Source organism: Falco biarmicus, chromosome 12, assembly GCF_023638135.1.
Source record: "Falco biarmicus isolate bFalBia1 chromosome 12, bFalBia1.pri, whole genome shotgun sequence".
Taxonomy (NCBI): domain Eukaryota; kingdom Metazoa; phylum Chordata; class Aves; order Falconiformes; family Falconidae; genus Falco; species Falco biarmicus.
Genome location: NC_079299.1, coordinates 24,573,310 through 24,587,798, shown reverse-complemented (window position 1 = coordinate 24,587,798; position 14,489 = coordinate 24,573,310). Strand labels below are relative to the sequence as shown.

At 44.5% G+C, this 14,489-nt stretch overlaps 1 protein-coding gene across 1 annotated transcript in view; it reads right to left on the bottom strand.

The window, feature by feature from the left end:
- Positions 1-14,489, bottom strand: part of SRD5A2 (steroid 5 alpha-reductase 2) — a 28,015-nt gene that overhangs the window by 1,603 nt on the left and 11,923 nt on the right. Inside the window, exons 2-4 of the mRNA XM_056357705.1 lie at positions 3,942-4,105; positions 1,414-1,515; positions 250-400 (exon numbers count right to left, since the gene is read on the bottom strand). Of these exons, the coding sequence (XP_056213680.1) occupies positions 250-400; positions 1,414-1,515; positions 3,942-4,105 (417 nt within the window). The remainder of the gene's footprint in view (positions 1-249; positions 401-1,413; positions 1,516-3,941; positions 4,106-14,489) is intronic.

The window sequence follows — 14,489 nt, the reverse complement described above, 5'->3', positions numbered from 1 at the left end:
AAAGAGGTTGTAACACAGCGGATGCAGCGGTGTAACTCATGTCGGGTTAAATGACTGTCAGGCCCACTTCACCCAACAAGGACTCCAGCCGACTGCCTTACTTTCACCCCATCACAAAACCTTCTTGCACATAGTATTCAATTTCAATTTTATCTTGACTCCTGGCCCTGTTCCTCTGCTTCTCCCTGGCATTTTGCAAACTGCACTCTGAGAGCAAGCAGCAGCACACGGCAAGAAATAGTTTGGTACCTGTGATGGTGATAAGCGCGTGGCCCAATGCAGCAAAGGGTAAAAAAGGCAAAGGCGAAGGCTGGTAGGGACCAGGTTGCTATGGCAAAACCAAACCATTCCACAATTTCTCCAAAGTAGTTGGCTCCAGAAACGTAGGTGAACAGTCCCCCTGCATTGACAAGCAAAATACGGAATTTTTACAGTCAACTCATGCACATGGAAAGTTCTTTCCTGTAAAGTCAGCAGCAGAATACACCACTTTTCTCATTCAGAGCCCATAACAGTAACCTATGAAGCCAGTGGAGCCATGCCACAGGAGGATCTTGTACAAGGCTCTTGTACAGGAATCAGAGTGGATTCTCACCCAGAGACTTCCAGCACTTTCACAATGATTTATTTTCATTTGGCAAAGGACTTAAGAAAGCCCATTATTAGATTTAAGTTTAAATGATTAAAATTAGTCAGTTCCCTTCAGGCCCTGAAAATATTTTGCAGCTCCACTACCTTTGGGGAATGCAAACTCTGGGTGTCGCTTTTGCATCTTAGCTGATCACATCTACAAGAGGCAGGTAAGTATTGCAGGTGAGAAAGTCTGGAAGAGACATATCACCATCCATAACAAGCCAGCAGAAGGAGTCAAGACCAAAACCAGGAAAATCCTGGCTCCCCATCCATATTGCTCTACGGAACTAGACATCTCCTGGTTCACCGTTCTGGCCCACAGCCACTCTTCCTCACCTAGCCCCACCTTGAAGAAAACGGAAAGGAAATTCTGCATGTTGCATCCTTGGTGTTATTTCTTCCCCTAAATCTCCCTTCTGCAGTGCAAGAAGTCCACTACTTCTTCCTGGGCATGGAGAAAAATATTTCCTTCTTTGCAGTTGCCTTTTACAAGGCTTAAGTCCTCTTCCTATGTCCTACCTCAATCTTCTCTGAATTACCCAGACCATTGCCTAAACAGTCTCCTCACAGCTCATGTTTTCTGGATACTCTTGTTGCTTCCCATGGACTGTCTGCAGCCAGCTCACGCTGATCCCAGCAGCTCCGAGGGGCACCTCAACCAAGTCCCAGTGTGATACTGGCATCTCTGCTATTACTGCTGCTTTGCTGTGAATTCAGTTGAAAAATGTTACCTCTCCTGCCGCCCTGCTTTCTCCAAGGAGGGGCAGGATAAGAATATACCTTGAGGAATCTTGTAAGTCACTTCCCCAGGTTTCCTCAGCTGGCGCAGCAGAAGGTCACTGTGAATGTTGATTCCCATTCCCAGCAGAAATAAGAGGAGGCCTAAGAAACAAACAAGAAGTGTATTAGAAAGACAGCTCTGCCTGGTTATCCTGACTGAAGCCCATATGTGAGGTTTATCTTTGGAGCAGGCAGACAGGAGACCTAATGTGAGGTGACTGGATTCTTTTCCAAGTCAAAAGATGCACTGCTTCTGAGAAGGCTACTCAGCAGAAGCATCAGTGACTGGCGACAAATAACTCTGTATCTCTGTGGCAGTTCTGGGATCACTGTCCACTTGGGATCACCTACATTGGATAGCTTCAGCGTGGAGAGCAACTGTGGACAGAACAATGACCATCCTGAGCACACCACCTTGTTGGTGAGACCACAAAACCATAGAATCATAGAATGGTTTGGGTTGGAAAGGACCTTAAAGATCACCTAGTTCCACCCCCCCTGCCAGGGGCAGGGACACCTTCCACCAGCCCAGGCTGCTCCCAGCCCCATCCAGCCTGGCCTTGAACGCTGCCAGGGATGGGGCAGCCACAGCTTCTCTGGGCAACCTGTGCCAGTGCCTCACCACCCTCACAGTAAAGAATTTCTTCCTAATACCTAATCTAAACCTACCCTCTTCCAGTTTAAGGCCATTCCCCCTTGTCCTATCACTACAGGCCCTTGTAAAAGTCCCTCTCCACCTTTTCTGAGGGCCCCTTTAGGTACTGGAAGCTGCTCGAAGGTCTCCCCAGAGCTCTCCTCCAGGCTGAACAACCCCAACTCTCCCAGCCTGTCTTCAGAGGAGAGGAGCTCCAGCCCGCTGATCGTCTTCATGACCCTCCTCTGGGCTTGCTACAACAGGTCCATGTCCTTCTTATGGTGGGGGCCCCAGAGCTGAATGCAGTACCAAACCAGAGCACATTCACTTGGTGTCAGAAAAAGCTGAAGTTCCCAGCCAGCCATGGTCACCGTTTATTGAACACCAAGGAGGGACACAAAGCACCCAGCTGACACCGCTGGCTGGTGGCAGCCAGCCACAGCTGTGGACATTACTGCAGGGTAACCACAGAGCTGTAGGCAAGTACCACTGCTCTTGTTTTACAGATGGGGAAAAAGAAGCACAAAAAACACATCACTGGAGCCAGGAAGAGACCTACATCTCAGCACAGCTCAGTCCACCGCCAGCGAGGCTGCTTGGACAGAGCTATGGGCATGCACATGGAGCAGTTACTCGCTGAAGGATGCCGACAGCTTCCAGAATGATTCATCAGCTGATTCATCCGTCTAGCTGAAAAACTAGGGGCATCTGATTGAGAAACTCTGCAGGTGACGTGCCCTACATTTCATGCCACATTAGACACTGAGGAAACCACCTCTGACAATGATTGAGAAGCAAGGAAAGAAATAGAGGTGGTGTGTGCTACGAAGTATAGAAAAAGGACTAAGCACTGATAAAACCTCAACATTTCCAGTAGCAACAGAGAGTTGGTAAGAGTCTGTAGGGGAAGAATACACTGTTTGTTTTTTATTTAATATTTCAAACACTGCTAATGCCAATTTCCCTTTTTTTCCCCTTCGTTAAATGCATATTTTATTTATCGTGCATATTATGTGATGTGGTGTTTTCTTTGTTGGGTGTGGGAGCTCTTACTAGACAACGTCCAGGATTTTTGATGTGTGATGCTGTCTGAAAAGGCTGAACTTGCATCCACAGCCTGAAACAGGGTACAAAAAGTACCTTGGTTATTTTGCGTTTGTCATATCCCAAACATTTCCTCAGACCTCCATGTTAATCTTCACTTCTATGCGTGCATTACAAAACATCCTCTGTGCAGCACCAAATGTGCAATGCCACCTAGCTGCTCTTGCTCAGTTGTTCTTGCAGGGATTTTACAGGGTGAAATTAATCTAGGCTATTAAGTTATGGAATATAAAGGAAACATATTAACATGCAACCAGGCTGTGTGTGATCACTAATCTTCCCATGTGCCTTACATGAGAAAAAAAGAGCCCTTTGTCTCTAACGCCTCATTTATGCCGGGGTTTTGCCCTTCTTTTCTCTCTCAGCCGGAATAGCTGCATCAAGTGCAAAGCTCCCTGGCAGGGAAGAGAAAGCCACAGTTTGCACTTGCACACAGTTGCTGCTGGGTGGACACTTCTGGCTGAGCCAGGGCGCATCCACCTGCAGCTGAGGTCTGAGCTTGCACCTCCACAGCCCACAGCAGCGGGAGGCTCTGGAGCAGTGTCAGTAAAACAAAGCTGCTGATTTGAGACTAACACAGAACATCGTATGCCTTCAAAGGTGGCTGCCTAGCAGGGAAAAAAAAACTCACTGCACATTTATTTGTTTTATCTGGGCCAGCAGGCAGGTTTTATGCTGATTTCCATCACAACTGATTTGACTCACATGTTCAGTGAAGATTAGGGCATAATTCAAAATGCTTACAAATTGCTTGGAGATTAGATCTTGGGAATCCTGAAGCTGTAATTACCTGATGTAAATCTGATGTCGGTGCACCAATCATTTGGATATTCAGCGCAGTAAATCAGGTAGTACCCCTGGAGGAAGCCATTATAGATACAGAATAACGTGCCAAAGAAAAGCAATTGCAGTGGGAAAGGTCTGCCTCTAGTGAAGAAGGGGTAAATAAATGTCCTAAGGTAGATAAGAAAATAAAGTCAGCGCATTACTCATGATAACATTGTATTTGCAATTTCTCTGCCGTAGCAAAAACCACTTTAACAAAACATGAAATATAAAAGTGGTCAATAAAGAGAAAAAAATGGAAAACAACTGCAACAAAATAAGATCAGCAATTAATGGGAACAAGAAATACTGCAGATACCCATATTTTCCTGGTCCTTCAGGACTGCACACAAGGTGGGAGGCCAGCGATCTCATCCAGATTCACTGCCACCTTGGGAACGTGTCTCTGCCTTCCTTCTCCCTTGTTGGTGAAATAAGGAACTTGTGCCCACAAACAGCATTTTCGTTTTAAGACCTTGCTGTAATGCTGCAGGGGGGTGAGCAAAGGATGCTGTGGAAGCACATGAACACACTGATGTTCAAACCAAAGTAGCGAGGGGCAGCACCAGTTACAATATTGATTTCCCAAATGAATGTTACTACGCCACAAGCACGGTGGAGGAGCTTTGTTATCAAGAAGACATTCTTGATGCCACTATGTGGGCAGATCCCTGGGGGCTTTAGCCCATGGTGGCAGCTGGAGTTGAAGGCAGTGTCAAGACCCCTTTAGCTCTCTCATCCCCTGTAGTATATAGCCTAAGCTGTAATCCCATTCCCAGCCGCTCCACTCGGAGACCTCCGCTCATCTCCAACACACAGCAGCTCTGTCATGCTCGGCTCGGACACTTCGACACAGAGGCAGAGCAATGCTGTTGGCTGCCTGGGGGACTGCTTTGCCTCCAGTCCCTGCCTTTCCTCCATGCCTCCAAACTCTTCTTTAAGATAAGAAAAGCTAAACCCCTAAGTTGAATTTGCTAAGCTCCAAGATTTCCATACAGCTTCAGCACCTAGGTCCTCCTCAGAAAAAAGCTGTGCCAGCGCTAGCATTAATGTGTAGGAGCAAATACTTTGTGCTTGCATAGTTTTAAATTTCATATATATCTTTGGTTCAGGTGGGTGTACGCCTCTTGACACTTTGGACAACCCATATCATCCTTGGGAGAGTGAAATGGAGACGTTATATTCATATTTGTTAGGTATTTTCTTACCTGGCCAATCAAGTTCTGTATGTGATAAAATCTACACTTAATTTTTTTCTTTTGCCCTCAGGCTTTGGACGGTGCTGATCACACCAGTATATAAACACTGCTGATTACTTAATCCAGTTCCCAGGCTGCCACTATCAACTTAAACAAGCTGAGGCATAAAATGTCATAACGTTATAGATGGAGAGTAAATCATACTGAGCATGTCTGAAAGTGAGTAAGCAGAGTACAAGCAACAACATGCTCATGCATTCACTGCTTTCCAAAGCAAGCTAAGACAGATTTCCAGCAATCAAGACAGTTGTGATGCAGAAGTGCTAAATATTTCTAAATATAGTGAAACCAAATAGGCATGGAAAATATTTTTCAGACAGTGGTATCACATTTGTCATATTTATTAGTGTGGAAAGAAATGCTCTTTGGAATAATGTTACCAATACTCATTGGGTTTGCCCTTTGGGAATGGGATGCTGGAGTTAGGAGCGGGCGAGGCCAGCTTTAGCAATCCAACCTGCCTGTTGAAGTCCTATGGATGAATTAAACCTGAACAGCTATGAGAAAAAAGTGGGAAACTTGCAAATGGAACTCAGAGAAGGTGAATCGTATAGAAGAGTATATCAAACCACACAAAGTGAATTTAGGAAGGGAATTTATACAGCAGATCGGAGTGGGACTTGCATTGGTTCATCCTTTGTCAAAATCAGTCCTGTTTGAGAGTCTCTTAATTTTTACAGCTGATGCAAACAAAAGTTTCTAGCACAAGCTGGCATTTCTCAGCTCCCAGCGAAGTTAACTGTTGCCAAGGTGTTTCTCAATGCAGGATAAAGGTTACAGGCCCTTGAGAGGTGGCTTATCCTGCAGTAACAGAAGGGCAAAAATCAGTCATAGATCTATCAGCTGTGGATGCGGTGGATGCAGGACAGGAAGAACCTGCATGCAAAGCAGAAGTGCAATAGCAGGGGAGCCAGGAAGCATCAGCTTTTTCTTTGTTGAGGGAATGAAAACCTGGCATTGCTGAAATCCCACCTCGCAGCAGTTTTGAAAATCCAAGGCAGGATTTCTTCCAAGAATCTTTGTTGCGGAGCAACTTCTCCACAGAAATCTCCTTGGGTCTGTAAATCCAGAGGCCAGATTTGGTTCTCTGTATCTGAACAATGTCCTAAGTCTCTGTTTTAATACAGCACTTGTTGGCTCGCACGACATAGCTACTTGGGGGTGTACAAACTATTCCTGATGGGTTTCAAAAAAGCAACAGAGACAAAGCGAGGACATGTTATAGGTTTAAATATTCCATGGAAGAATATGCATCTCTGCTGGAATTATTTTACAGAATGAAATTCAAAGGGGGACTGAAGGCCACCATTTTACAATAACAAAACCTGGCCTTTTGGATTTAGACCAATGACAAACTTGACCTTTTTCTTTCAGTGCAGTATTGGTGACTAATCCTTTATTCCTTTATTATCCTTACTGGCCAAAGGCATTGCATCTGACTAAACCATTGCCAAGAGCTTCTTTTTAAATGAGTGAATAATAAATTATTCATCTTCTTCTCCATCATTTATTTTCCAGAAGAACAGCTTTTGAAGAGAAAAGCATTTCACTTTGCATCAAATTTCATCTTAAAGGTATTAGTCCAGCTCCTTGAAAACTCCAGAGACCCTCACCCAAATGGGGGGAAACTACAGATTTGCTCTTCTTTCCACAAAAGATGGAAATCTGTTCACAAACATTACCATAATCCACTAAGAGTGGGCTCTTAGTCCTCCTCCTTGTTAATTGGAGATGTTTATGCTGCTGCTCTGTCTTCTCCTCCTCAGGGCCCAGATGCAATAGGTCAGTCAGCAGCAGTTCACATTTTCCAGACACGAGTCTGGAAACTCAAGGTGCGAGTGCCAGGAGGATGGGGTCAGGTTCTTCCCAGAGGTGCCCAACGACGGGACAAGGGGCAACGGGCACAAACTGAAGCACAAGAAGTTACTTCTGAATATGAGGACAAACTTCTCTATCTTGAGAGTGACAAAGCCCTGGCACAGGCTGCCCAGAGAGGCTGTGGGGTCTCCTTCTCTGGAGATGTTCAAAACCTGCCTGGACATGACTCTGTGCAACCTGCTGCAGGTGACCCTGCCTTAGCAGGGGGTTGGACTAAATGGTCTCCAGAGCTCCCTTCCGACCCTGGCCGTGCTGTCTGTTACACTAACTACAAACCAGTCAGACCTGAAAGGACTTCCCTGCTATGAAACAGTGGAGTTCTCTTCCATCTGTATTGTGCACAGGTTGGAAAGGTTAGCATCCAAACCTGGGGAGATCGCACCGACCTCAAACCAGTTTTATTTGCACCGACATTTAACAGCATAGGAGTCTTTGTCACAGGTTGCCACTGGAATCGCATTGCCAGGGAGCTGCTGGCACCCTTGACATACCTTCCCACTTGGGTGAAGGCTCAAGATGTTCACAAACACGATGGACTTCTACCCATGGTATCTGTGATGTCCTGCAAAAAGCCTCTAATTATTTTGGAGACATACAGATGTCAAATGTCATGTCCCAAAGACATCTGCTGCTGAAGAGTCTGTGCTAAAATCTGCATATACATTCTCTTTTTGAGCCCAGTCCTGTAGGTTATTTGTGGATTGTACTCTGAGGTAATTTTTTAACTTTTACTGGTTTTGAATTGTGTTACACTGATGCTCATTGAATACTTGCAGGAGAAGACTGTTAAGTCTATTCTCCATGTATAGTCAACATCAGGGCACGGTCCGGCACCTAATTTTCCTGTGCCCAATTAAAAATTTTTCAGCTATCCCAGACTGGGTTTAAACAAACAGTTAAAATGTCAGTTCCAAAGCAGCAGGCAATCTTGCTATCAGTTCAAAAGGCAAGTAAAACAAAATACCCCAAAATACTTTAAAAAGTTAAATGAAGCATTTTAACCCCCCTTCTTCCTCCTGACACCTACAGGTGCCCTGGCATCACAAACCATCTAGAATCCCCTCGTATACCTCTCCTCAAACATCCTGCTCGGAGATACTTTGTCCTTTCCCACTTAACTCTTACGGACTCTGCAGCAGCCTGAAAAGGTCAACATGTCAGGAATATTTAAACAAGGAGAACAAGCAGGCTATTAGCAGTCACTTGTACTGCACAGGGTGGACCTTGTCCCTTTTGCTAAGAAGGTGTTCACAGTGAGACATGCTCTGGCACAGCCTCAGGAACAAAATCTGAGCAATGACCCAGGTCACACACATACCAGCAATGCCAGCAGGCAGGAATGCCAGACTGGCTGTTAAGCCTCTGGCAATACCCACTGCAGGTGCAGGACAGACGGGAGATCCCTTGACTGCTGTACTGCGGTTGGATCTCATCCCTGGTGTAAGGAAGGCTGTAAGTTCAGGAGCTGAGCCTGTTTTGGTGAAGCTGATGTGCAGCTGCAGCTGCCTGCGGAGCCCACCGGCGCGAGGGTGGGCAGCGGCAGGGGGTGCCAGGGGGTGGCTGCCTGCTGCAGGGCAGGGGTCCCTCGCCGGGGCTGGGGGCTGCTCCCTGCCCAGTTCCTGCATCACCGGGACTGTGTGAGACCATCAGATAACTGCAATCACTTGCTGGGCCGTGGCCCAGTTTGTGAACTCGCCTTAAATCATTGTCCAGTGACTCTTGGGAGCAAAAGAACAAGAATAAAAATTTTAATTGTGCAGATTTACATATCTAGTTATGACTAACACAGAATCAGAATTAGGTCTCCTTTCCAAGCCTCATGCAAACCATCCTACTTCCATGTTCCTCCAAAGATCTTTGGACAAACTTTTGATGGCTATAATTTAGGGAACAAGACAGATGTATTACTAAAAAGCCTACAATTCAGTTGTATAAAACAATAGTAAACCTGCCATGGCAGGTTCATTTCCAAGTATTCTGCCCAAAAAAATTTGCTCAATCTACCATCCTTAGGCTGTTGGTGGCTCACTTATGAAATTCATCCAACTTGAAGCCTGTTTGTAGGGACACTCTTTCTTTGTGGTCTCTCAGTAGCAAGTTCAGGGCTGGATGAAGATTTCTGGCAGGAGCAGACTCGTCTTTCCTGTGCAAGAGATGCAGGCACACATCTGATAGAGGGGTACAAGAAGGCCTGAGGAATCTCTGAGTCAGATGGCACCATGCTTGGGTTTGAGGAGTTCTTGAGAAGAAGGACGATGAGAGCATAAAGTCTGGACAGCACTGATTTAAGGCAAAGACAGCAGAACTGCAGCAGGATTCAGTGCCAAAATAAGAAGAGGTGTGGAAGAGACTGCCACACTGAACTATTGGGACTGCTGAATTTGGACTGGGGATTAATAAGAGACATATTAGAGATAAAATATAACATACAATATTAGAAAATAATTTCTTTGGGAAAGCTGAATAGCTATGACCCAGAGTTTCATGATAATGAAAGAAGTAAGTTTGAATGCAATGAAAAGAAATTTCTGTTAAATGTAATACAGAAACAACATTGAAGTGAAGAGCTTGGTAGGACTGAGAAGAAGGGGGATAACCACAGGTTAAAGACAGAGGCAGGTCCTTTAAAAGAGAGAGGAAAAAGTCTAAAGGTTTGGAATGCATATTCATTTTCATATTTCAGGGGATAAATCACATACAATTTAAGAGAGGCAGAAGGTGGCAGCTGTCCTGGGCAACTGACTGCCGTTTACTGCACTTTCTTTTGAACGATCCGATATTGTCTTCTGGCAAGGCAGAGTGCTGACCGTGAAGCTCTAATCCCGTATGATAACTACAAGGTTCCATAATGTCTCACGGCTCATCTAACATTATACACAAACGGAACAAGTCAAAAACCCTACAGTAAACTCCCTAGAACAGATAAGCTATTGCTTAACACCAGCATTTACGAGTGAAGCTCCAGAGTGATACTGTGCCAGGAAGGCTGACACCATGGGTGACAGCACTTGCAGAAGCCAACTTCATCAAAGACTGACAGTCAAAGGGAATCAGCAACTGCGCTTGACTTCTGGCCACACAACTAAACACACACTTCAGGTTGAATCCTTGGGGCCAGGTCAGAAAAGCTCAGTAGCTTACAACTGCATGTGAATAAAGTGGGATTACAGGAAAAAACAAACACATATTTGCAAAAGCATGTGTATCCGATGTAAACGGCTAAAAATAGAATGTTGCTTCTTTATTACTGTTAATCATTACTGAAAAAAAACCATGATGCATTTGATCTTGGATAAATTTAAGGCATCTGAACTATGTAACACCCACTTCCAACACTATAAACACCTGAAGTCAGTCATTCTGACCATCTAGCAGCAGTCAGTAGTGCCTCATTGCTACAAATTTTAGGCGTGCTATTATACAGTTAGCAAAGTAAGAAGGACAAATACAGTTCAGGGATAAAACTGATTCCTCTTCAAATTGATATAGAAATTATTAAATGTTCTATAAAGCAATGTAAGTTAATAAAATATAAATGGTTGAAAAAAGGAAGGAAAAGGAAAGGAACAGGAATTAAGAATGGTTATTTGGGTTTAATTAGTAAAGAAGAACCATGTAGGCTCAACTCCAAGGAAAAAAATCTTGCTCTTCCAGCCAGGTTCCAAAAGTGTTTTGCAAGTCTGTTTATAAATTAATTCCTTAATCCTCTTGTTCTCCTTCCATTATTTTTGAAACTGCCACTGGAAAAATCCGGTCTCTCCCAGTGATTACCAGCATCCAGTTAGAACCAACAAAGGAGAATTCTTCCATGTCACAGGTAAAAGAGGCATTGAATCATGAAAAGCATTGATCTTTCCTATTGGCTCTAGCAGGTACAGGAAAAAAACCTATACTTCAATTACTAAGCATTTTCTGAAGGGAAACCAAGAACAACGTTGTTGGGGCTGGTGCATTAACAAGCTACACCAGCAAGTCACAAGCCACCAGCAAGTTACTCTCAGTATACGCTTATATTGGTATATTTGTTTCTCAAATGTTTCCATTTTGGTGTACAAACACCAAACAAGTTTTACATACCCTTAATTATGAAATATTATTTTATTTATATTTGTTATTAGCTAACCACCCTTATTTCTTCCTTTTTGTTTGTAATGCAGAAAGGAGACCCGAATGAGAGCTGAACAAAACACTGGGGAAAGTTGATTGAACGCCCATAACGAAAGGCAACTGAAGCAAGAGCCTAGAACCGACTCTTAATATCCTTCTCACCATCTCCTGCCAAACTGGGCAAATTAATTGGAAAGATGGGGATCTGTTCTTCAAATAATTTGCTCTTTTATAGCCAAAGAAGGTAAAGTGAAGCTAACAGAGCAAAGGAAATGTGTCCCCCGTACAGATCCCTGTTGAAATCAATACCACCCCAGACAGAACCGCAGTTTGTCCCTAGACACGACACAGCCAAGTACTGGAGTCTGGGATGTATGGCATAACGGACTGTTTGTCTAAAAGGCCAAACACTAACACTTGTAACAGCCTCCTGGACTGGGGGTCCTATATATCCACAGCAGCAGGAGGCAGGATTCGTTTCTCTATTTAACTTAGGCAATCCAATTTTCCTAAAATAGTTTTGAGTGATGGAATTGACATAAATCGGATATATTGTAGGAGAGGGATGGTAGCAGCAGCAGGTGTCCCATGTCTTAGAAAGTTTTTTGACACTGACTTACATGTCAATCTTAAAAGTAACTTGGGGTTTCCTGGTTTAGAGGATGTTATTTTAAGTGGCTGCAAAACTGATTGATATATTGTATCATGGAGTAGTTAGCAACTGCTCATCACTATCAAACTACTAAGGTATTTTGAGAGAGGTTCTGTAAAAGACTGCTCTGGTACTACTCAGGGTTTTTTTCATGAATGATATGTCTCTGGGGGGAAAAATAATATTCCTAATGTTTGTGGCCAGCACAACTCTGGAACATGCTGAGCGCACCAAAAGTGAGAGCTAGAGTTTCCAGTAAACCTGAAATACTGGTTTCATAATCTGAAAACATTAGATTTGGTTCAATAAAGACTATGGCAAAATACTACACTTGGGTAAGGCTGACCAAACGTAAAAGACCAGCCGGAGAACGGGCTGGATAGCAGAGGGAGTGCTGGTAGGTAGCAAGTGGCGCATGAGCTGATGGTAGCAGGCTGCTGTGAGAAAGGCAAATGTTAAAATGTAATGTGGAAACGGGAGTGCTGTTGTAGACACCGGCAGAAATCTTTCCCCTTTGCATGGTGTTAGTAGGAACTTAAATTATACTGCGTCCAGCTGAACTCTGCACTTCACAAAAGACAAGGACAAAGTGGAAGCTGCCCAGAGAAAAACAACTGTGGTGTAGGAAATGTGACGTGTAGAAAGTTTAAACAACCCCGAGTCCTTCACTCTAAGAGAAAACCAGCGGAAGACATTATAACAATGTACAACTGTATGAAAAGTTGCTGCAAAGAAGAAAGGAGTAAAACATTCTCCTGGTCTACCAGGAACACAGCAAGACCTAGCAGGCCTAAACAGCTATATGAAAAATGCAGCGCAGCCATCAGGGAAGGACAGAGGAGCTCTGGAACATACCAGCTGAAGGGCTGGAGGAAACTTCACCAATGGCAAGTGTTAAGGACAGGCCAGACAAACGTCCATCAGGAATGAGAAGAAAATTTGAGGACTATACGTGGCCAGGAACTGCCTGGGAATGAGAACTTGGCGCTATCTTGGCGAGACAGAGGTTCTGACAAGAAGCTGGGGCGCAGGGATGAGATCTGGAATTAGCTGAGCACAAAAACTAGCATGAGCAAAACCTTTTCTTAGGCTGCAGACTGAACCCAATGCCTGGCCAGCGCTCTCAGCTGAAACCCTAACTAAACTTGATCCAGATTTATACTTGTATGAGGATTAGAGAACAGAACCAGGGTCAACATGACTCGATGGATTGTGGTGATGACAAATGTGCAGATGTCACAGTGCTTCGTGATTACCTAAAGTGTAGCAGTACTTAAAAGATCATGAAAATGCTTGTTGTTTTATCTAAGCAACGGTGTGTCAAAGGCTTACCCAGCCAAAGCATGTATTTCAGCAAGGTATCTCTCTTCTCCAGAAATAACCACTTGGTATTTATGAAGACAGATCACTTTGTTCCTATTGCTAAACTGTGGGTGTCTGCCAAAAGCCTGCAACATGTGCCAGAGTAACTTAACCAGACGCTACACTATGCACTTGAAAAAGCTCCCTGCTCCACTGGAGCAGAGAGCTCCAAGTGTTCACAGAGGCTGAGAGCGTGAGCGGAACAAAAGGACGCAGCTACATGAAAAGATACAAAATCCAAGGATGCACAGACCTGTGCTCTTACAACTGCACTTTCAGAGAAAGTATAATTATTTCCCATAAATGGTCCATGTGGGGCTGAGAAATGACCAAAGGAAGCCAGGCACGTGGTAACCTATCCTTCTCCAGATCTACATCTTGGTGAGACTGTACCCAACAAGACGCATTGCTAATAGCCTTTAAAATACTCTTAACTGGCTTTTTCCACTCTAGTACTAAATTCCTTCTTTTCCTCTTTTACGCCTAAACTCCTGCTCTGTCTCCATTTTGTTCTTCCAGCCTTCCTGTCTGCCTTTCTTTGTCTTTCCTTCTTCAGATTCTCCCTTCCTTTATGGCTCTTTGTGTGCTTTTTGTCCCTTTTGCTGCCCTACTACTGCACTCTGCCTGTCTTTCATTGTAGTGCTTTCACCTGTGTCCCTCTCCCTTTGCAGTTATCACTGGGTATCTTTAGCAATAGGATTGCTCCTCTTGGGCTTCCTAACAGGTCTTTGTTCCCTCTACAGCAGCTTTTCTGGATCCTGTACCTGGAAAGGCCTCAGCAACGACAATGGATTATTAGTATGGATTATGTTGACCTGTACATGAAAATGCATCATGCTTCCTGTACCATTTAATTCCCCATTCTGTTGGCTTTGCACTGCCTCCGTTGTGTCACGTTTCAATAAACCACAAACTCTTCGCATAATTGGGACATGTAACAGCATCAATTTACACAGTTGCTGTAACAGAAGCTGGCTGTTTGTTCCAGAGCAACGCTGGGCACTTGTGGACGTCAGGGGAGATGCAGAACTCCTGGGTTTCTTCTCTCCCAAGTCCCCATGCAATTGGTTTGTGTGAGGGAGGAACAGGCCAGGTAATACATAATATAATAAAAATAACAGGTGGTGGAGGGTTTCCAGTGCTGGTCCGTAGCTGGGGAGCATGTCCACCCGCGAGGACCTGTGAGCACGTGTTGAGGGTCAGAGGCAGCATGCTCACTGCTCCCGCGCACAGCGAGCAGGCTGCTGGCTTGCTT